This window comes from Pempheris klunzingeri, chromosome 3, assembly GCF_042242105.1.
Source record: "Pempheris klunzingeri isolate RE-2024b chromosome 3, fPemKlu1.hap1, whole genome shotgun sequence".
In the NCBI taxonomy this organism is placed as follows: Eukaryota; Metazoa; Chordata; class Actinopteri; order Acropomatiformes; family Pempheridae; genus Pempheris; species Pempheris klunzingeri.
Window position 1 is genome coordinate 8,691,111 of NC_092014.1, and position 23,431 is coordinate 8,714,541.

General features: G+C 42.0%; 1 protein-coding gene across 3 annotated transcripts in view; it reads left to right on the forward strand.

Moving 5' to 3' along the window:
- The window catches only part of fbxw7 (F-box and WD repeat domain containing 7), a 114,547-nt gene extending 91,372 nt beyond the window's left edge, over window positions 1–23,175 (forward strand). For all 3 annotated transcript variants that reach the window (XM_070856413.1, XM_070856414.1, XM_070856412.1), the window contains 10 exons: window positions 490–572; window positions 2,071–2,212; window positions 6,056–6,190; window positions 8,337–8,460; window positions 8,646–8,782; window positions 9,421–9,534; window positions 14,812–14,993; window positions 16,425–16,650; window positions 17,620–17,830; window positions 20,700–23,175. In XM_070856413.1, coding sequence (XP_070712514.1) covers window positions 490–572; window positions 2,071–2,212; window positions 6,056–6,190; window positions 8,337–8,460; window positions 8,646–8,782; window positions 9,421–9,534; window positions 14,812–14,993; window positions 16,425–16,650; window positions 17,620–17,830; window positions 20,700–20,968 — 1,623 coding nt within the window. In that variant the 3' untranslated portion in view covers window positions 20,969–23,175. The remainder of the gene's footprint in view (window positions 1–489; window positions 573–2,070; window positions 2,213–6,055; window positions 6,191–8,336; window positions 8,461–8,645; window positions 8,783–9,420; window positions 9,535–14,811; window positions 14,994–16,424; window positions 16,651–17,619; window positions 17,831–20,699) is intronic.
- Window positions 23,176–23,431: the final 256 nt, after the last annotated feature.

Sequence of the window (23,431 nt, forward strand, 5' to 3'; positions counted from 1 at the left end):
TGTTAACACATTGAATCTCTAGCCTACGCATTAAAGTTTAATTTCCTATTTGCATAAAGCTGTTGCAAGACTCTGGTGTTGGTGTTTCATATGTTGAATTTCAGACACACTGTTAACTACGTCTGTAATGTGCAAAAGCAATTTTCTGCTTCCACCCCTGTTTTTAACTTTTAACTTCCATGACCCATGTCCTTCCTTAAATTTGCTTTGCAAGAGCCAGCGTCTCAGTTAAAAGTAAAGTGACTTAGAGTCTGTTTTTTAAAGGGAGTTATCAGAATGGAAAGAAAAAAAAAGATGGATTAACACATGCCAGAACTGCCCCCTCCGCCCAAATGCTGTTTGGCACACATTTACATTTTTATTTACTTCTCTGAAGGATACAATGTAATAATTAGGTTTCTGTTTTGTGTTTTAAAATACAGTTTCCCCCAGTGATACACTGCGTTTTCTTTTCCTAACGTTTTTCTTTCCTGTTTTGTTTTTTCTCAGATGAAGAGAAAGTTGGACCATGGCCCTGAGGTCCGATCTTTCCCTTCAGGAAAAAAGCCCTGCAAAGGCCCAGAGTATCCAAGGTAAAGCAACCTAGGTTTCACCCTTAGGCACACCTTCTGCTATTTTTCTTCTACTATTGTGTTCAGCATCTGTTTTCCCACCTTAGGGTCAAAAGGATTTCAGTAGAAATTACATTCTAAAGAGGCGTATCTCCTTATTAGTAGTGCTATACACATATTAAATGACCCTACAATGAAATAAAATATGGAAAAAATATCAAGGATATGAACAAAGATGCTATGTGTCTTCAAACAGAATGATGCTTCACATCACATTGTATCTGTAGCATCCAGCCAGCAGTCCCAGATGTTTCTCTAACCGTGAATATTTAATGCACGTGTTCACATGTAGCCACATTAAAATTCAGACTGAACACAGCCACTTAGCTGTAAATGTTGCCATGTAACTGAGTCTGTCTCAGCTTCCATTCCCATTAAAAATAAATCAATAATGAAATGGACCCCCAGCTTTCCATTTTACTGCCAGTAAGCAGAATCTGAAGTATTACGGGTGCCCACTGGATGGCTTCTCCTGCTGCCCTTACATTATAAGGGCACTTTGAAGTTCTGTGGTGCTTTTTACATACCAGTTTTCACAACGGGAGAGTCTGGAGTTGAACAGAAAAATGTGGGTTTTTATATACTTTGAAGTCTCTGAGTTAACAGTATATCTTGGAAGCACTCTAGGGACAATATTAGTTTTTTTTTGTGATACTGTACGTCATTCATTCTTGCCTCTCCCTTTGTGACCAACAGGATAACGTTCAGTTTGAAACTACAGAGTGTGTGATGAGGGCAAAAAACATCCTTATTGTTCTGAAGCCAGGATGAATAGATGAAGTTTATATTTTACTTACATTTGCAAATTGAGTTATTATTATATGTAAACTATGGCTGTATTTAAATGATGCCAGAATATTAGAGCTATTGGCCCTGAAGAATATAAACGACTTTTTGGCTGTGTAAATAAGAGATTTATCCTTATTTTTCTGCCAACACACCTGTTCACTTGGTTATAAACTGTCCTTAATAAAATATATGAATAAATAAATAACGGGGTTAATTCTGGAAATTAGCATACCATAAAAAGAAAGCTTTATTTTTATTTGATTTTGCCTTGTAGAATATACATGCTTCCAGCTGTGGCTTTTTTTTGTAAATCAAATCAATGATAAGCAAAATGCTTTCAGTTTAAAGTACAGCTTTAAATATTTAAGTTGCTGCTTCAGGGACCATGGGACCATCTTTTGTGTTATGTCTGTTTTCTAAAGAGTTATTAGTGGAGAAATCTGCAAAACTTGCAGCAAAACGAATCCAGGAACAACTAAATGCTCTCATGAGTTTATTATTGTTCTCATTAAGTGTATCCTTTATGTGTGTAATGTCCCTGTAATGTTTTTATACTTTTTTGTATTGTACTTCTTGTCCTCTCTCTAATGTCTGTAGTAGACTGCCTGTGAAGATCTCATTATTATCCAGTTATACGTTTTTTTTTTTCTTCTTTCCTTGTTAATCGCAGCCCGACAGGAATTGTCCCATGTCCAGCCACACCCACCACATTTGGCCACATCAGAACAGCCAACGGTCAGGGGCAGCAGAGACGGCGCATCACCTCAATTCAGCCACCCACGGGTCTCCAAGAATGGCTCCGAACATTTCAGGTGAGCACGGCGGAGTTTTCCTTCTTCTTTGTCCCCCCCCCGCCCAATATAGACGACTCCGAACCCTCAAGCAAAAGCTCATCAAAAAGCAGATGTTGTGCCCAATCAATGTTCACTTAATCTCAGAGATAATTGGTGCCTTGTTGTTCTGGCCCACCACATTACCATAGGCATTGTAGCGTGGAATTGGAATTAGCCGTACCTGTTCAGACTAAAAAGCAGTTAAAATATCATGTTCCTACTGTAGACTTATGGTCTGTATTAAGTTAAACAGATGTTGACTTCAGTCATCCTTTAAAATAATAACCTGAGCTTTTTATTAACAGGTCATTTATTTTTACTACATTATCCAAGGAGAGTAATGCAGATGTGGGTTTTCTGAAAAGGTCAGTTTATGTCCATGATTTGCAAACTTGGAATAGACGTTTCATAATTCTATCTAGATTTAATTACCTCAGTGATTATTAGACATAAGGTAATACTGTATTAATTTCTAAATACTATAGTTGAGCAACATAATAGATCCATTTCATTCATGTTCAACTTCAGCTCTTAATGATTTCAGGCCTTTTGGAAATAGGATGTAATTTAAACACATTTTCTTTGACAGGGTCTCTCTGATTTCCTATATAATAGGTTGCCATGGCTTTCATTACCTAAGAGAGCTTAAACTCATTATCTTGAGTAGCTGGGCGAACCTGTAACACCTCAGTGTTTATTCTACGTATATTAGTCCGCAGGCCTGACCTGCCCCAGTCGACTGTCTTTAATCTGGCAGCAAAGGCTACAGGCAGCAAAACCTCAAACTTACATTCTGTACATTCCCCAGTCCAGTCCAAGCCTGTAGCTCCTATTAGAGAATGAGCACAACTACAAAGGAACATACTGTACCTACAAGAAATGTTTTTGCCCCCAAAATGCCCAACTTTTTAGAAAACCAGCATTTAGGCACATCTGACTTGACACCTTATTTTGTTATCATTTTAAATACAGTTCAATAACACATATTTACTACTGCTCTTTATCTAAACAACAAGACACAGGCAATTATTACAACAGGCATAAAAATAAAAGAATGGTCTCTTTAGTGTCTTTGTAGTTCAGCAATCTGTGTTTTGCATGCAGCATTTTTGAAGGCAAAAGAATTCAGCCTTTATGAAGTTAAGTAGGAGTTTTTCAGCAGGCTCTTTTCCATGCATGTTTGAAGTATTTTATCAGCAGCCCGTCAAAATGATAAGCTGATCAAAAGAATAGCACTTGTGCATCAGTGAGCCAGCCTGAATTCCCTGCATGTTCAAGTATCAGCACTGTGATCCCAGGTGTTAACTCCAGACGCCTATGAAGCAGGATTTGAGGTTAGCGAGGTAAGGTAAGGTTTAACCCTGGGTTTTCAGTGGGTCACTTCGTACCAGGGTACATCGCCATGGCATGCTGCTGCACACCAGGTTATGTTTGAGATAGATGGATCAACACTATAAAAGCACCACCTACTAAACAATCAATTCTCTTAGAATGAATCACATTAGATCCTGACCGATCCCGTCGGCGTGTCTGCACATTTGAATAATCAATGAAGTTTCGATGCTGTTTCTTGTGCATAAATACATAAAGCACTCGTGTGTCTGCTGTGCTGAAAATATCTTCAGATTTTAGAGAATACAGTTCATATGAGGGCTCAGTGTTCAGTGGCCGACAACCCTGATGATTCTCATTAAAAAAAAAAATTCTGTTGGATGCTATCAAATCTAAACTGATTGAAGCATGTGTACTTGTTGTATTTATAAGATGTGATCTGCTTTGAATAAATTTTTTTAATTTATTTTTTATTTGTTCCCATGTCCGCTTGACACTGCCAAGGTAGCAGCTAATATAAGGCTAAAATTGGTCTATACATCAAAGCAACAAAATTCAATGGAATACACAAATGCAATTATAATTAGATCTACACATGCCCTAATGATATTTCTGTGTTATCATTGGCCTGTTTATTTATGCATTCGCTTGTCCATGTTTGCAAATGGTGTTATGCTGCACACACTGCCCCATATATGTGGACACACTCATAACTAGAAACCCCAGGTTGACTTACTGAGCTGATAACTACTGTCGTGCTGCGGTTGTTGGGCTTATAGAAGCCAGATAATGAAAAGTCCTGGACATGTTGAATTGGCTACATAGTACAGGCTTCTGGTTTGTTTCACAGCTGTTCTGGAGGGATTGTTGACAGAAATGCAGGTAAATTGTAAGAAACCAGTAATTGAAGCAGAAGTAGGCCTGACATGCTGAGGGGGAAATAGTTTACCAACTACAGTTAATGACTAGAATTTATCCTGGAAACTCCTCGAAACACATTTGGCTCCTCAGAAGTTTGAGATACATTATTCAACAATATTCTGCAATGTTTACAGCCCCATAGGGAACAATGAAAGTCTTACATTTTTCAAATATTCTACATTTTGCAAGTTCTTTGGGAAAATGCAATTGTTTATTCCTGTACCAAATTTGAGAAAAAATATTTAAAATAACACAAGCCCTCATCATTGAATATCAAATATTGCCATGCAAATATATGAATAGATAACAAACTACAGGTTAGATAATAGCTGTTAAAACAAAATATGTCCATCTCATGGTGGAAATTGTGAACCTGTAACATTTAGGACACAGTTTAAACAAAAAATACAGATAATCTATGGTAGGAAATTGATGTAACACATAAGTAGCTGTTGCGTGGTCCTCCCAATGGCAGGGAGGAGCTCTCTGAACCCCCTGATTACCTCCAGAACCACCTCTGGCTAAAGCTTTCAGCTGCCAAATTACAGGTGGTTTGCGTGTGCCAGATTTTCCATCCTGCCTCGTAGTCTGTAATCATTGTTAGATTTCAGCGCTCCGCATAGGAAAAAACTACGGCAGTGCAGTGTTTTTCAGCAGCCAGCGTTAAACAAATGAATGTTCAAACAGAAGAAATAACCCCAAAGAGCTATAATGTTGTTAATGGAGTCTGGTTCCTCATGTGCAACTTTTCCACTAATGTGTTGGCTGCTAGAAATAGGCAGGGGCCTCAAGCAACTCTGTGCTGCTGCGGAGGTCACGTAGGGACCATTAACATGTTGCAGACACACTGCAAAAGGCAGTTTGTTTCCAAGACGCTACAATCAAAGTAAAATAAGTGCTTACACAAGCACACTACGGCATCTAGTTGGACGACAACAGACTGACACAATCAGACCATAATGGCCTCCTGCTAGGTTTTCAGTTAACACTCTATGTTTACAGCTGTGCTGGGTGTGGCGGTCCAGATTTAGAGGTGTAATGAATATTCTGCTGACAGTGTTCAACTAGTGTATTACCACCTGTGATGGCCAACCTCCAAAGATGCATTTGTACTTTTTTATTTTGAGAACCTCTTGAGTACAAAGAGCATACAGAGAGTACAGACTGTGAATTTACAGTAGGAATGCGATGCTGTGTTTAAATTTGCAAAGCAAGTGAACCTAGTGCTTCTGAAACATGTTTTTTTAAATACTTGTGGTCGGTAGCAGCAAAATAAATACCTGTCCACAATCTCATGGATGTCCGTGGTAAACTGGAAACTTTAGTGATCAGAAAATGTAATTTGTTTAGCTCGAAGGTATCTTACATGGCTGAGAACCCATGCAGCTCACTAGTTACTACACCTTCTCGTCATTGACACCAGCTGTTGCTCCACATCAGCAATCATTTGTTGCAATGATAATGTGTAATGTTGACTGACAAACTAGAGGGTGCATCTTCAGGAGGGTCAGGCCTCCTCAATGTCGTCTTGAGTTGACTCAACCGGCTCTTCTGTGCTTTGTGTTCCAGAGCTGGACTGGCCCAGAGAAGCTGCTGGCGCTGGATGAGTTGATTGACAGCTGTGAGCCCACACAAGTCAAGCATATGATGCAGGTGATCGAGCCGCAGTTTCAGCGAGACTTCATCTCCCTGCTGCCCAAAGAGGTGAGTTCCCGAATCCCCCTTTCTGCTGGCACTTCACAACATTGCAGCTGAGAGCAAACGCGGTAGACATTGTTTTTGAACAAACATACTCGACAGAGGCGAGGCTTCCTCTCCAGCTCATATCCTGTCGCAGTCTTCCTTCACATCATTTAACAGCATCCATAGTGGGTGTCTTGTGTTTTCGCTGCATCATAACTGACAACACAAACAATCTGAAGTGCCACACTGATGATAAGATCACATAAGGGATTGTTACGAAACAGCCTCAATCCAGCGTATCTGATGTAGCTGATCAAATACTTAACACCTTGTCTCTGTCTGGCAGGTGTTACAATGAAGGGGGGGTAGCATAGAGTGAGGCAATAGGATGCAAGATTTCAAGATGTCAACACCATTTGCTCCAAAGCCAAATACTCGAGAGCACTGTGTGTGTTGTCACCAAGACACAGGCCCCTCTTTTCTTCTGTCTCTCTCTTTTTTTTTTATATCCTGTTCCTTCTGACGACTTCTGATAGTCCCATCTCTCCTCTCTGTTAGAGCTGCTGGATATATATTGGGTGGGACTGTCAAGTCATTTTAACAGGACAATCCCTGTGGCAGCACTATAGATACAGCTGAAATTGAAACTATGAAGAGAATCTGCAGAAGATGGTGTGTCAGGCTTAAAAAGCAATCACTGACTTGGCGTCCATTCATAAAAACTTTTAGAATACCATCAAGCCCGGTAGTGACCACTGGCTTAGATGGGCTTTCAGGTGATGGAGGTATGTCAGCGTTTGTGGGTTTTGTCTGGGGCAAGTGATTTGAAATAAACCTAGAACCGTCCTGTAAAATCCTCTTGAATGTTAAGTACCAAAAAAGGACCGCCCTTCATAATGACCCTCAGTCTTATTTAAACTCGACGGGATAAAGTTTGATATTTAACAACATAACGCCTCCAAATCTTGGAGGAATGGAGCATTGCAGAACTTTTTATGAAGGTATAAAGATATTGAGATCCAGGTTGAAATCAGATCCTGATTTTGACCTTGGTTTAAATCTCAGTCGGTCAAATTTCAGATCTAAACTTATCTGTCGCCTGAAACCGCTTAAGTAGAATTTATTTGCAATGAATTCTGGATAAATTAAGGCTTTTTTTGCCCAAAACATGGCTGACTTTTTTTGACTCTTAGATAATAGGAAGCTGGAGCGATATGAATAGATCCCCTTAGGCTGTGAGAACTAATTACAGGCATGTGGCGTTAGTTTCTGACATTTTATAGATGATAAAATGATTAATCAAGAAACTAATAGGTAGATTAATCCATGACGAAAATAATCGTTAGTTGCAGCCCAACATTAGACTAGATCTAAGGGCAAAATTAAGACAAGCTTAACTTTACAAACCAGTCAAAAATATCTTTGAGACCTGCTCCCTGGTTATTAGAGCGGCTTTGACATTCGACATTGGACTCCATCCTGATGTTCATGACTCCACTCTTGAATTTGTCACACAGTGTGCTGTGGTTCATTATCATCTGGGATTACTGCGATATAATAAAAGAACAATATTTGCACAGTGGGTTACACCTCATCCTGCAAAATGAACCCATAATCCTTACCCTTTTTATGATGATACAGAGCAATCACTTAACCTAATGGTTAATCCACCACATTGTTTCGCAGTTGCAACAGATATTGTGTGTTTGAGAGATTTGTCCGACTATATGCCTGTTTGAATGTTTGAACAGACAGCAAACCATAGTGTGTTTTGTTCCTGTTGCTCAGGGGTCCAGATTTATGCTCATTATACCATGTTTTGTGTCTTTATATGCAGGCTTTGGCTTAACAAACATAGTCCTGGCATTATTACCTGCTGCATGAAGCTCCTATTGTATATTTTTGTTCGGCTTCAATAGAAATGTTGATTGAATTCTATGGTAATACCATTGTCTGCCCTTGTCAGTTAGATTCATGGTGTTAATGCTGTGCACATAGTTTGTTCAGTAAGTGTGTTTTCTCAGCTGTTCCTTTTTGTTATTGTGGTTTAGTTACTTCAGACTTTAAGTCGTACTCCATGAGGTGTTTGTACTGTGAATAATGGGCCCTTTTTGAGTCTCCTTTTCCATTTACACCTCTCACATTCCTTGTCCTTGTCTTTCAACAGCTGGCTTTGTATGTGCTGTCATTCCTGGAACCGAAGGACCTCCTCCAAGCAGCCCAGACGTGTCGCTACTGGCGCATCTTGGCAGAAGACAACCTGCTGTGGAGGGAGAAATGCAGGGAAGAAGGTGAGTCTTAAGTCTTTGTAACAGATGCGGAGAGGCAGACAACATGCTGTCACCCAGTGGGAGCAGTCTGAGGCTACCGCTGTGGTCGATGCTGTGCTTTAAGATGTAGCTGTACCGGTTTTTGAAATAAACTTTTAAAAGGGAAAAACATGAGTCCAATCTGCCTCCACCTCCTCTCCTAATAGGCATCGATGAGCCTCTGCCCCCCAAGAAGAGGAAAATCGTCAAGCCTGGCTTCACCCACAGCCCCTGGAAGAGTGCCTACATCAGGCAGCACAGAATAGACACCAACTGGAGGAGAGGGGACCTCAAATCACCCAAGGTAGCTTTTACTTCAAACCTAAATTCACCACAGGTTAGCTGACCTTATAGATATGATATCAGATTGCTTTGAGTCACATAAAACATGGGTCAATAGAGGACTGAGGTTTGGAGTTGATGGAAAGTTCAGTGATGGGTCAGGTCCATGCTCAGCAGCACTCATGTTTAATGATAACTGAGCTGGAGCACAGAATGATCTCACTATCTTGTCCAAGGGCCCAATTTGTCTTTCTCCTGTTCAAAAGTTTCCCATAAAACAAGACCAGAATGCTAGAGTTGATCCTTAACGAGCCTTGTATGCTTTTTAAACAGCCTCGGGTCGTTTTAGGCCGCCGCTGATGTAAATTCGGTTACTGTGCTCTTCATACTCCTTTGCATATGCAGTGTGCTCTGTCGTTTGCTGAGCTAGCAGTCCTGTGACCCAATATTAACCAGCAGAGACTACACACACAGACACAGCATACAGCTCTGCTTTAAGAGTTGTGTACACCTTCAGCAATTTTGCTCTCATCTCCTCTTTGATGTATAAAGAACCAGAAACATGTCATAGTCAGTTCTTGCCATTTGCTTTATCACTCCACATCCACTCGTTCCCCATGTCCTTCTCATTGCATTTCTCTTTCTGCGTCCCATCTAAAGGTGCTGAAAGGTCATGACGACCACGTGATCACCTGCCTCCAGTTCTGTGGTAACCGCATCGTCAGCGGTTCTGACGACAACACGCTGAAAGTTTGGTCAGCCATCACGGGAAAGGTATGGGATAACTACTTTTCAATTTCCTGTCTTCTCCTTTGATCTTAATGGCTTCCCTTTCTTCTGCACTTTTATCAGACATCAGTGGACAGTGGATGCAAGCAGTACAAGTTCTCAGCTAAAGCAACTTCATTAATTTTTCAGGCTTGTTGATGGGGAAGTGAAGGATACGGTCATCTAAATTATTGCTTAATGGTTTAATTACTTCCTGTCCTATAGCTATACATAAAAACATAACCTCTCTGACCCCAAACTGTATGTGAACAGCCCCACTAACTTAATAGTTAATGATTAGTAACATTTGCCCTGTTGTGTAAAAACATCCTGGAAAGACTATCTCACTCTATGCCCTTCCCTTACATTTGGCCATTTTGCAGACTTGTTACACAGCACATGTCCGCAAGCCGTGTTAGTATTCATTGCTGAAGCTGGTACAGCCTCACAGGCCTTGTGCTGCAGCTTTACGCTGTTTATTAAAACGAAAGGCAGTGGTTGTGCTGTGGAGTTGGAGAGAGGTTCAGAGATTGTTGTAAGTCACAGTGCTTTCATGCGTTGGTGTTGGAATCTGTAATTGCATATTTCTCTTTTCCTTTCACTTTTAGTTGGCAAATAAATGGGATACGGTTGGGCTGTGAACTTGCCTTTCCATATCACAAAAAATAAAAACAACCTCCAAAGAATAGCTCGTACAGAAACGTATATTCTGCATGATCACATTGCAGTAAGTTGACTTCCTTTTGGACACAGTGGACCAGAGAGCTTGCTTTTTATTATTGCTGCAAAGACTCAGTGTAACACATAGTAAAAGTTGGTGCTCAGCCAACAAGTAATTACACACATATCGGTCACAGCATTTGCTGATCTGAACAGATCTCGCCAAGGTCATTCGATAGGCATGGAGCACAATTTGGCCCTCCTTCACCCAAAGACTTATATCTGGATGACAGGTTGTTACAGCTGCGGTGGCGGAAGTCTGCGATGAGTCACAACACCAGCAGGCTCAGCTTGCTTCTCATGAAACCACCCTGCATTCAGAGTTGCATCACAGACATGCAGTATATTGTCTGTGGTTTCTACAACGTTAATCCGACTCAGAATTGTTTGTTTACATTAGTCGTGACGAAGAGATGAGCCTAAATCCGTTTCTGTTTGGGTGCTGTATTCAGAGCACATCCCCGCTGTGGATTTCATCTCTTTGCTTCCTTAGCTCTAAACACCAGAGAGAGAATCCCTCACTTGAGAGGAATGGCCAATTAAGCCTAGTCGACCATTTCGGGTGAAGTGGCTGTCGATGCCAGTAGAACTGTAAAGTAAAAATACAATGGGATTACCAGTACCTGCATTTGTTTTTCCTCTCAACTGTCAACATTCTTTATTGTCTTTGCCAGCGTGTTTGAGGACTTGATTGCGGGCGTTTTTCTCGCTGTCTGTCTCTTTGTGAGATGCAGGCCTGTAAAGTGGTTATCAGTGATTGCGAGGGGTTACACAGATTTGCGATGGCCCCTTGAATGTCTCTTGAGGCTCCCATTCCATGTACCAATATCCATTCCTCTTGTCCTCTTGTCCCTCTTATTAGCCAAAATGTTAGGAAAATATCTACTACATAACCTTCCTTTTAAAAGTGATTTGTTTGACCTTGGTGCGCCTTTAATCTTTCACATAAATCTTTTAACTTCAAAGGAGGCTCATGGTACCCTTATAGTCTTTAAACGTTCTTCCTTTGAAGCTGGATGCCATTAGACTGAAGATGTGGTTTTCTTTTCTTCGCACCTACATGCTCTGAAAAGATAGTACGTTTGATTTTGGTCCTCCTTTCATTCATCAGAAAAAGCAGTCCCTGAAAATCAACAATGAGTTTGGTGGACGATCACAGACTACATGGGTAAATTGGCTCATACAGTCGGAGATCAGCAGCTACATCTGTCCTTTTCTTCAGAGGAGGGATTTGAAATGCAGCTCCGGCGGCTTGCACTGTATGTAGAGGATTTAAATTGATAAGATGGAAAAAGGAATTGGTCACAGCATAGACAAGTTGTGCCAGAGGTAAAGGTGTGTTAAAATTTCTCCTCCCCTGTGATGCTTTTCCCTCAGACACCTTGTGTCCAATTTAGAGCGATCAAACAGATTCCCCGATGGCGGGACGAATCAAGTGGCGTTACATCACTTTTCAAGCATCTTGTGTTTTCTCTACCCACAGCACCCCCAACACATCTCTAAATAGTGCATCAGTTATGGTGCTGACAAGACTATAACAGGTGTTTCTATCAAAGCTTTAATGAATCTGTCCAGCATCCTTATTTTTTTAATTTTAAGGTTTATTTGTGAATCATGCATTTTTCAAACTCACAGGGCATTTTAAGCACAGAAAACAAAGTATCCAGGATTATTTGCCTGGACTTGGCTTAGAGTTCTTAAATGTCCAACATCATATTCATCAGATAGTGTTACTCCAGCGCAGTCTTGCCAAAGGTTCAACAGACCCGAAGCTGCTAGATTTGATTTATCTTGTTTTATAAAACACAGTGGAGCGAACCTCGCTGTGAGGCAATCAGGGAATTGTTATATGAGCACATAACGTGTAAATGCCCCCACACCTGCAAAAAAAAAAAACTGGGCTGATGCTTAGTGTCAGGTGATGGGGATTTGATTGTGGTGAAAATATTGCATGAAAAGATTTATCTGTTGAAGTTCACATTTTGTGGCCTGGATGAGTGTCAGAGAGGTGGTTTTTTTCTTGCTGAGGAAGTGGTTGGTTGTACGATACTTGAAGGCTCTGTTGTTACTTGATGGACCTTTGTCTTGGCATGTCCTCCAGCTTCGCTGAAAGATGTCAATCTCCTCCGCACACAAACAGCAGCACACATCTCATTGCTTCAAAGGTGGCAGGCTGGTGCTTAACAGAGCAGCGCATGTCCTTGGTGGCGCCTGTCAGCAGCAGTCTCAGCTGTCAGGCAGATCTAAGATGGCAGACCTGTGGACTGCTGTCGTATCCAGGGAGCGGTGTCCTCTGCCAGATGCTTTAGATGCATGTACGCCCAGTTTACCTTTTCCTCTTTTGGATTGGATTGCTTTTGGAGCTGTGAACTTAACAGGAAGACTATTAAGATGAGAAGAGATAGGGGAAATTACTACTTAAACTGTCAAATTAGATTGATGAAGGCTATCGAACATTTATGCACGGCTGCATGCGAATGCCCAGCAGAGGCTGTAACTTTGTGTCGCCATAATAAATCCCCTTTCTGTACAGTGTATTTATCTGTGCATACGTGTCATGTCATCAGCCTGTCAGTATATAAGTGAAACAGTGAATTATACACTTCATCAAATCAGCAGCTAAGGGAATGGAAAAGTCTGCACATGTTGACATCCTCATTCTCACTGTTTTGATTAAACTGCCTGATTTTCCTCACATTTTTCTGTTTGACAAGCTGCGAGCAGGTCCGAGTTAGCAGCCAAAATATGCACTCGGGGTCTTTCTTGGCTGAAGTTTCCCCTACAGAAAATAACTTGTCACCAAATTCATTACTTTATCTATCAGGATGTCGTGGAATACATTGTTGCACATAACAATTGCTACTGAAAAAAAAGCTGAAAATGTTTTTTGGTTGAACAGTTGGTTAGTTTAGCTGTTCACCATTCACAGCATGTATCATCACCGCTCATGTTGTGGTCGTTTAAAACGTAATCAAACTTTAGAAACTGCTCGAACAGATCTACTTTTGAGCTAATGTTAAGTCGACTCCTGCCAGCCAAGCAGAAGCATGCATTTTCCATTGCCATGATAGAAGTACTTCTCTTTCTTTACTGTCAACTTGGGAAATCAATAAAAAATATATTTAAGATGAGATTATCATGTAATGTAGGTAGTTTAGCTGCATGCAGTCTTGCAGCCCTGTTGACTCTTATTTTCTGATATTTCCGGCTCAGAGGAAGCAGAGCTTTGGAGCTGTGTGACTGCTGTTCTTCCCCACTCTCCCACTGTTTTTCTTTTAATGAATAGAAACTATAAAGCAAATCAAATGAAAAGGTCCTTCACGGGTTCATTTAAAGAATGCAAATCTTTCACTCTCAGGGATGGCCCCGTTTCAATGTTTATTTCACTGACAGATAAAGACGCACTAAGCCGTTCATTGCAGGTATTCTCTCCTCCTACACAGTGTTTGAGTAGGCTCTAATCACACTCTCTGATTCCTCTTCCTGGAAGCTCAACCACTGACTTCAATTCACGAGAAGATAATGCATCACAATAACTAAAGGCTTGTAGTTGCAGAAGACTATCAACTATGGACATATTAAATGTTATAAATAATCCTGATAATATACCACGGTATTCCACAAAGTAGCCATGTTTCTGCCATATTTTTCCATTAAGTGTAATTTAGTCCACTTTTTTCATTTCACTGTGGTATAAAGCAAAGAAAAGGGCCATGGTGATAAAACAAGACAGACTTTTTTCACTCCGTAGTTGGGTTGATTATAATGCCATGCCATGCAACATTGGCCCACAGTTAATGAAGTGATTCTCTTTATCACAGCGCAGCGAGGGGGAAGACAGGCTACAGCATCATCTTCCTCTTTCACCCGCGGCAATAAAACCTCTTGCCCTGCGCCTCCATTCACTGTTCAGCGGCTTATCAGCTGCAGTCAGGGGGTCACATGTTGTACACTTCAACAACACACTCCACTCTGAACCTGACACAACCGCAGCACTCGCCACCCGACCTCTCCCACAGTTCGCTCCTCTCCCCAAAGACTTTTAATTTAATGCATTTAGGATAATTAAATCGAGGGACAAATGAGACAAACTGTAGAGACGCAAATTCAATTGATCAGAAAGATTTCCATAACTGCTGTAATCAATAGTTAATCTACCATCCCTAATGAGGACGAATGGGCTCGTTCCTTTATTGAAGACAGCTGTCAACCTTTCCTGCAAAGAGAACGAATCACCGGCTTTTCCAACAGATAAGTAAAAGCAATTATAAAAGCTAAGGGACGGATTTTGTCCCAGTACAGCAGCAGCAGGTATGGAACGACTGAGCCCCTCTTTCCTCTAAAAAGGTCACAGAAATGTCACCTTACTTGTCTTTTTTTCCCTCAAGGCAATAGCATAAGAGAGGAAAGTCACAAAAGTGATTTTATAAACTCAAATGTAATATGTATGAATGAAATCGTCCTGGATGTCCTCAAAGTTACTTTTCTTACGTGTCAAGTCTGGAGTGGCTGTGTGGAGAACATACTCATCAAGGTCCTCCTCTTCTTCTGTGATCTTTTCAGTGTCTGCGCACGTTGGTGGGCCACACAGGGGGCGTGTGGTCATCCCAGATGAGAGACAACATTATTATCAGCGGCTCCACTGATCGCACACTCAAGGTCTGGAACGCAGAGACAGGAGAATGTATCCACACCCTCTATGGGCATACCTCAACAGTGCGCTGCATGCACCTACATGAGAAAAGGTATGGGGAAATCTCAACGTCACGCCTGTTTAAAACCGCAACACCTTTGTAGTTTGTATTGTACTTTCTTATGAGTCAAATTCAGCATATAGATGTAGTGCTAAAAGAAATAATTTATTAACTGATGAGTTGAATTTTCTTCTGCCCATTATTTACTTAAGTAACTGTTGGTAACAGCCCTGAATGTGTTAAGTAGTGAGCTTTACAAATAAATCTAAAGGATTATTTGTCATCATAAATCATCATAAAGATGTAAGAAGATGATTAGTATGACGCTGTCGTTAGTTTAGCACAAAGACTGGCTCTGTCCAAAGGTAATAAAATCTGCCAACCAGCCCCTGTAAAGCTCTCCAAATAACTTGTTATCTCTTATTTATTTAAGCCGTACAAAAACTGAGAACTATTCCTTTAATGTCCCATATGCTCTGTTATTATTAGAATCAAAACACCCGACTTGACAGCGATCCCACCAAGCAAAAAGAGCATCTGTGCAACACTCTAAGAGGACAGTATCTCTATGAAAGTGAGCATGTGGTCTCATAGTGAATAAATAGACCCTGTGAGCCGTCTTAAGTGAGCTGCTGCTCACTCATTCACTCAGTTTTACACTCTGGAGACTCAAAGTGCTCTTTTCGCCTTAGGGCCCACCAAGGTTTTTGTGTAGCATTTGATTACTCACTCAGAGAAAATGCTGTGAGCTACAGGCAGACACTAAATAACATGTTGGTGATTTCCATCTTTGCTGCGCCATGGGGCATTTTATAAATAAAGAGGATGTGCTGTTTGTATTTAAAGCATGGTTTTATTTTTTTTATCTTAATACCCATGATAGAGATCATTTCATAATATAGAGGAATGTCTTTATTGAACAGTCGGGAATCTGATGGAAATTAAAGAAAGCCGTTTAAATCAATCATTGACCAGGTTTTCCTCAACTGAATTTTAAACATTAAATAATATCTTTGGTACAAACTTTTCTCACAGTAAAAATATGAAAAGTGTAAAACTTGAGTAACAATCGTCCCTAAGGGGAGTTTCCTTTTCTATAACCTATAATATTTCTTTTGGTTTCCATTCTGGGTGAAGACACCGCTGCAGGGCGGCTGTTTGAGTTAAATGGGTGTTTTTGTACATTCAAGTGTGAACGTGAATGTGACGCTGTAGGTAACTCGTCAGAGGAGTGAAAGAAAATGTTATACCTGCCTCATTATTCTGTCAATGCAGCCGCCAAGGTGTGAATGTGTGTGTGAATGAAAGTGTTGAATGTAATCTTACAGAGCAGGAGACATTCCTCCGGTGGAACAGTAGGGCTCAATAGAAAGACTTCTATCGATTTCAAAACTGTTTCAACTATGTGTGCCACACATCACCTCAGTGCTCTGCTACACCAACCTGACTCGCCGTCTCTTTGTCTCTCCGGTTTCCTCTTAGGGTGGTCAGTGGCTCTCGTGACGCCACTCTGCGCGTCTGGGACATTGAGACAGGTCAGTGTTTACACGTCCTCATGGGCCACGTGGCGGCGGTGCGCTGCGTGCAGTACGACGGGCGGCGGGTGGTCAGCGGTGCCTATGACTTCATGGTCAAAGTGTGGGATCCCGAGACGGAGACCTGCCTCCACACGCTGCAGGGCCACACCAACAGAGTGTACTCATTACAGGTGAGCAGCCCCAGACACACATTCAGGCTCCCATGCAAGATTATACGGGTCCAGCCTTTATATCAGCACACAATAATACAAGTGTGTTTCAGTTTGGATTCATTCATGTGGTTTAGAATGAGAAGGAAATATCACAAATGTGTTTTTTGTTCATGTCATCAAATGGCGTAATAATAATAATAAAAATAGTAATAAGTTAGTTCAGTTTGTAACCTTTACACCTGGCAGTTTCTGGGTGTAAATATTTAAGAGGAAATTATCTCTTCGTAAGAACTAATTAGTTTGGCGTGTCAATCTCCACTATTATAACCAGGCTAAGTTCAGGCGGGTGCAGCTTGGTCGAGAGCCGTCTTCTCTGTAAACATGATTCTAGGAAAGCGAACCTCATCGATATCGTTATTTGAAAGTTATTTGAAACTTTGCCATTGTGGTGCACAACAATCCACAAGCAAGTCAATCCGATGTGACTACATCACTGTTTTTCTACTCCTCATAATGTTTAGTGCATCCTCTCCACCCATGTGTGAGTGTGTATTGTTGGTTGGTTGTTCTGTAAAAATATCAGATCCTCTGTCCTCTAAGATGTCCTCTCACCCACTCTGCGTGATTATAGTGCAGTTTATCTGGTGCCATCACCCTCAGAGAGGCGGCTGTTCACTGCACTGACAGACCGTTTTTTGTACCACGCTGCATCATCAGGCTTTTAAAGTGCTTGTGCTCTACTGTTAATTAGACGTGGGAACAAAAAGAAAAGTTTCATAGATCAATGAAATTCATTCGTTTTAGTGAGTTTAATAGAAAAAAGTATGCTGTACAGGTATCAACAGCAACGGCATGATTGTTAAGGTGAAAGTAACTGTTGGCAACTTGATTTTCAGCCTGTTTTAAAATGAATTTCATCAACATTCAGTCTGCTATCAGTGTAAAAAAAGTGCTGAGGCTGAACTTGTGATCCCCTCTGCCCTCTAGTTCGATGGGATCCACGTGGTGAGTGGCTCACTGGACACGTCTATAAGGGTCTGGGACGTGGAGACGGGCAACTGCATCCACACGCTAACAGGGCATCAGTCCCTCACCAGCGGCATGGAGCTCAAAGACAACATCCTGGTCTCAGGCAACGCAGACTCCACTGTCAAGATCTGGGACATCAAGACGGGCCAGTGCCTGCAAACACTGCAAGGTGAGTCCACCATCTCAGCAGTGTGTCTATGTTAAAGTTTAAACATTGCTATGACGGAGCGTAGTGCAGGAGCTATAATATAAGTTAGTTACAACACAGAGTTAGAGTTCTGGTAGAACGTTACACAAAAGGTGCCTATAAATGTTGATGCACAACCATGCAATATTAAATATTCCTCAAATATACCTCAAATGTCAACAATCGTCAGTGAAAAATAGAATTTTGGGTCATATCGCCGACCCCAAGATGAAGGTACAAGTGTGATTTTACGCTGCGTCTTCTGGAGATGGGAATTGCTTACTTCTGCAGAATCTGGAGCTTTTCTAGAGACATCAAAGCACAACATAAGAGGGCAATAAATTAATCATTTATGTACGAACACGTTGGATGACATGTTGGCTAGTTCACATGTGATATCAAACGTCAGGGATTTTTAACTCCAGGGGATACAGTTGTCAAGGGGTACTTGATTTCAAAAACTGCAAATTAAACATCACCTAAAGGTATTAGATAGATACTGTCCACATTTATGTAGATAATAGAAGTTAAATAACATCCAGTTTAAAGTCAGTTCCAGTGAATACATCTGGAACATGTATTTGGTACTTGAGTTCATCAGACAAAGAGTGGAGGCTTCGGCCATAAATTACCTTCCCTTCTTTCAGTCTGTCACTAGTTTGTAGTGTCACCACATGGACATAAATAATGGACTACAGTAGGCAAAATTTCACTTTCTGCAACAGTGTCAGCCTGGCTGTGCTCTAGTGTAAGTAGATCGACAGAGTGGTGAGTTTATGCAGACTACAGAACCGTGGAGATGTACACTCAACTGTAAATATGCAACTAAATGCAGAAAAATGGCAACACCAGCCTTGAACAACAACAAAAAACACGAGATGGGACTGAGCCTGAAACTGACAGTCCAATTAAAACCCAGGCTAAATTACCTGTTTGTTAGAGTGTGTGTGCATCAGTACAGAGCAGACACCCTGTGGGCCTGCTGGTCCTGATTACACACTCATTTCCTTTGTGTCAGTTTGAATAGTTCAGACTCTATTAGCAGCACCGGTGCCTCACAGGAAGTTGGAAATCCTTTGCTGAATAGGAGCAGTAGCAACCACCCGTGCCCCACCCCTAAATGCCCTCATTAGCAAACTACAACCCTGTATGCTGGTCCCACAAACACCAACACACACACCGGCTGAACAAAGGGATGCCCCAGTGAGAGCCTGAAGAGAGAGGGAGGGATAAGGCCGACAGGGGGGAGGATGTGCGTGTCTTGTGAAGAGGGGGTGGCTACCATGAAGGGATGAGGGCCGGGGAACTTTGTAGGTCAGATAATTAGGTCAGCGGACAATTTCTGCCATTCATTAGTGTGTGTTAAGACAAAAGGCCAACAATAGGGTTGTCACTGTCAGCTGGAGAGAGTAAAGGTAACGATGGAGCAGGCCGCTTTGTTGTGGTGATGGTGTGAGGGGAGGGAGCAGAGTGGGAGGCATTGTTGGGGGTTGGTGCAGCATTGTGTACTTGGGTAAATAACCCAGCCTTTGATCATAACGATAGACACAAATGGAGAAGATGTGAATGCCTGTTGACGATGAGATTTTCAACATATTTTCTGTACAAATGGATTGTGAAAGCGAAAAGAAATTAAATGTGTGTGAACAAAATAGCTGCTATAGCAACCTCGGTGTAAAGCTCTTCATTTGCCAGCACTTGATTCTGCGCTTGTTTGTGTTTTGTGTCGCCCTAATTGATTTAATTAAGATATCATTTTCAAGCCCTTAGGGAAATCTTTAGTCACTGCACGCATACAGTCACAAATAAAGTCACCCCGACGAAGGCAGGAACAGCCGCCATCTTCACTTTAAGCGTGGCCTCCTGCCAGCTGCCGGCACACAAACACACACCAGGCGGAGGTGTAGCTGGAGCTGCTTAGCCTCCGTGACGGTGACAGGCCAGAGTCCTGGCACGTTGCTGTGGCTCGTCCTAAAGCCTGCCTACAGTGGGAAGACCTTCCTACGCCCACAGCAGCTTTAGGAATAAAAGCAGAATTTTCCCTTCATCTCACAGAGATTTTTTTTTAAGTCTTTCATTCTGTCTCTGAGCTCTTAGGCCTCAACTCTTTGATTCCAAATTCACCCATCCACTACACCACTATTTATTACAAATGGCCTTTTTTGACTAAATTATAGCAGGAACTAAAGAAACCCAGGAGGGGGTTTCCTCAATGAAACACTTTAGGAGAGGTGAGCGTCTCATCTTGTGAGGATGGCAAGATGGTCTACGCAACAGACATACTTATTAGAAACGGCACTTCCTGTGTGAAACGGCACATCTGCTCCTGTCCCCTGAATGTTAATGTTTTAGCTCATGAAACTATTAATTTCTGCATCTGCATCTCCAACACAACTTTAAATCTTATATATAAACAAATCTCAATTGTATAAATGTTGTACAGAGGTTGTAGTAATTGAGGAGATTTATATACAGAAAAAACTCCTGAACAGGTGCAGAAGCAACAGTAACAGTGAACCATGATTGTGGAAAAAGAAACTGGGACTTTCACTAAAAGAATTTTCACTAAAGTTGTAGCATTCTTGAGCCTTGTTTGATCAGTGACATTAAGTGCTGCTTACACCTCCGCTGATTATTTCCTGGATGTTCAGAAACTTCTGCCCCTGCAGCAGGGTCTTTTTTGAGGGCAGGAAATATGGCCGAGGAACTGAATTCAGATCCCGGTTCATGTAGTAGGAATGCAGGTAAAAGGTTCCAGGGGTCCTGGAAAGTTCCTGCAGTGGTAAAGCACCAAGACTTGTCCTCTCCTCCTTTCCTCATCCCTCTAACATCTGTTTCTTTGTGTGTTCAGGTCCCCACAAGCACCAGAGCGCCGTGACGTGCCTCCAGTTCAACAAGAACTTTGTCATCACCAGCTCGGACGATGGCACAGTTAAACTGTGGGACCTGAAGACGGGCGAGTTCATCCGAAACCTGGTGACTCTGGAGAGCGGCGGCAGCGGCGGTGTGGTGTGGCGCATCCGGGCCTCCAACACCAAGCTGGTGTGCGCGGTGGGCAGCCGCAACGGCACAGAGGAGACCAAGCTGCTGGTGCTGGACTTTGACGTGGACATGAAGTGAGAAGGGACGAGGTGGGGAAGGACGAAGAGAGCGAACCGCGGAGAGGAAGGAATAGAGGGAATGGGAGATGAGGCACCTGGAAACCGGAGGGCCGAAGCCCAGAACTCTTCACCCACACTCGCAAAATCTACAACCACCACCACCAACAGTGGGCTGTCCTGTCCTCTACCATTATCTTCCCCGTCCCCCTTTGGGCAGATGTTACCGACAGAGCCACAGACCCTCACATGTGTTCAGCCCCTGCTTTTGAACCCCCCCCACCACCACCAGTGAGAGGTGGAGCCGGAGGGGATCGGGCTGGAAACAAGGTGGGGGGGCACAACCGGTCTGTCCCTCGATTGGTTGGGAGAAAGAAGAGAGGAAGAATGAAATGACGACTTTACTCTTTTGAAGTGACTTTCAACCCTTTCGGTTTGGGGTCAGCTTCGCACAGAGACTTGGTTACGCTCAAGCCTGAGACAGATTTTGAGATGTACAGAGATATATTATTTTTTAAAGACCCCCTGCCCCCCCCTCCTCCCCTCTCACAGACACACACACACACACACACATCCCCTCCCATCAGTGCGTGCTCAGACACACATACACTCAAACAGCCAACCGGAAAAGATTGAGGAAGGTGGTAGATGTTTTAAACTAAATTTCCACACAGTTACACCTAAAGAGCTGCTTGTCGTAGAGGAGAGAAAAAAGCGATCGGAGGGTTCAGCCTGTAATCAGGCTCGTTTCTTGTCACTCACATTTCCGTTCTCATTGTTCTTCACTCGGTTTCAGTAGTTTGATTTCTTTACAATATCGCACACAAACACAACTGTGAATTTCAATATGTTCTTGGTTTATCATATGAAAGGGGTTCCTCTTTTGTTGTTGTTTTTTTCTTTCCTCGCGGTTGCCAACAGCAACAAATCCCAGTATTAGAAAGCTGCTCTGTTTAGGTTTGCTGTCATTATGTCTTTTTATTTGAGTTGTTTGTTCTTCCTTTCTGTTTTCTACATACCTGGGTTTGGAGCTCAGTTTCCACATAAACATCAATGCTGTCCAGAATTTTTCAGTCTAGCTGGGGTGGTTTCCTCAATGCCGGTGCTGTGACGAGAGGAGGTAAAGGTTTCTTTGCTCTAAGCGCTGTGGATTAATACCCCTGAACCCCCCCAGCCCCTTCCCCTCTTCTGTTTTCCCCCAGTGGCCAAACTGTATTTATGCTGCTAGATGAATGGAAAAGAGAGAGAGAGAGAGGGAACTTTTACTTGCTGTGACGTTTTAGTCCCAGGCAAAATTCCAAATTGTACTCTCTGTTTGGACTGAAACAAAAGATGACAAAAGATAACATCCAACATTTGTTTTATTTTGGTTTTTTTTGCCACTGAAACTTGAGCCAAACGTGCCTCTACGAGGCTGAGAGGAGGGAGCGCGTCCGACAGATACTGACGGGATCGCCTGCAGAGAGGAAACAAGGGGGTGTACACTGTTGGCGTGCGTGTGTGTGCGTGCATGAGTGAGTGCGTTAGCGTGTTAATGGGCAACTTGTAAACACATTCCTTGGGACAAAGCTCTTTCAGCCTGTTCTTTGGGGAAATGTACAAATGCTGTGTGGACTGGCAAAGAAAAGAAACTAGCAGATGTATCGATTTTTAACACGTGAATGAAAGAACTGTCCGTACCTGTGTGTGATTGTTGTTCCATTCAAAGATGTCTGAAGCAACAGAGGAGACCATCACAAGCATCAACTGACAGGTCGAGCTGCCAGGAGTCTTAGTGTTACATGTGCTGCAGTTAAGTCAGCGGGGCGGCTGCTCTGCAGCGGTCGTGACCTCATGGACTGTCAGTGGGAAAAATAAAAACACAAAAAGGCAACAAACGTGAACAGAAACATTGTAGCCAAACGAAAATCGTCTCAATCTCCAAGAGTCACAACTCAAGCTGAACTGTGAAAGTGGTATAACACTGTATATTAAAAAAGAAAAAAAAGAAAACAATCTTGCTCTATCTCCTCTCGTTGTTTTCTCCCTCTGTTTTAATTTATGATCTGGTTTGAGAAATCAGATTTGTTGCAGGTGTTTTATTTTTTCAGTTCATGTAAACTGCCTGGCAAAAAAGAAAACAGACAGAAAAAACCTTAAAGGGATTGTGTATTTGTTTGATTCACTTAGAATTTTATTTTCTTATAACTTAAGTGCAATAAAATGTGGGTTTTTCTTTTTTCATTTCAAGCATATCAGTCGTCTGTTTTTGTTACCTGTGTGAAGGCATCTTATATGTTCAATAAAGCAAATTATTTGGTTAATTACATCCACGAGGCAATAATTTTAACATGTATCACAGTGCAGGTTCTCTAGGCCTAATTTATCACAGCGAACCTCATAACCAGTAAAACCAGGTGATGTTGATCAGGTTAGATTCTCCATGTTGAACAGGTGTTCGCCTCAATGACGGTCCTACTTATCCTGGTCTGAGAAAGCGGTGGTC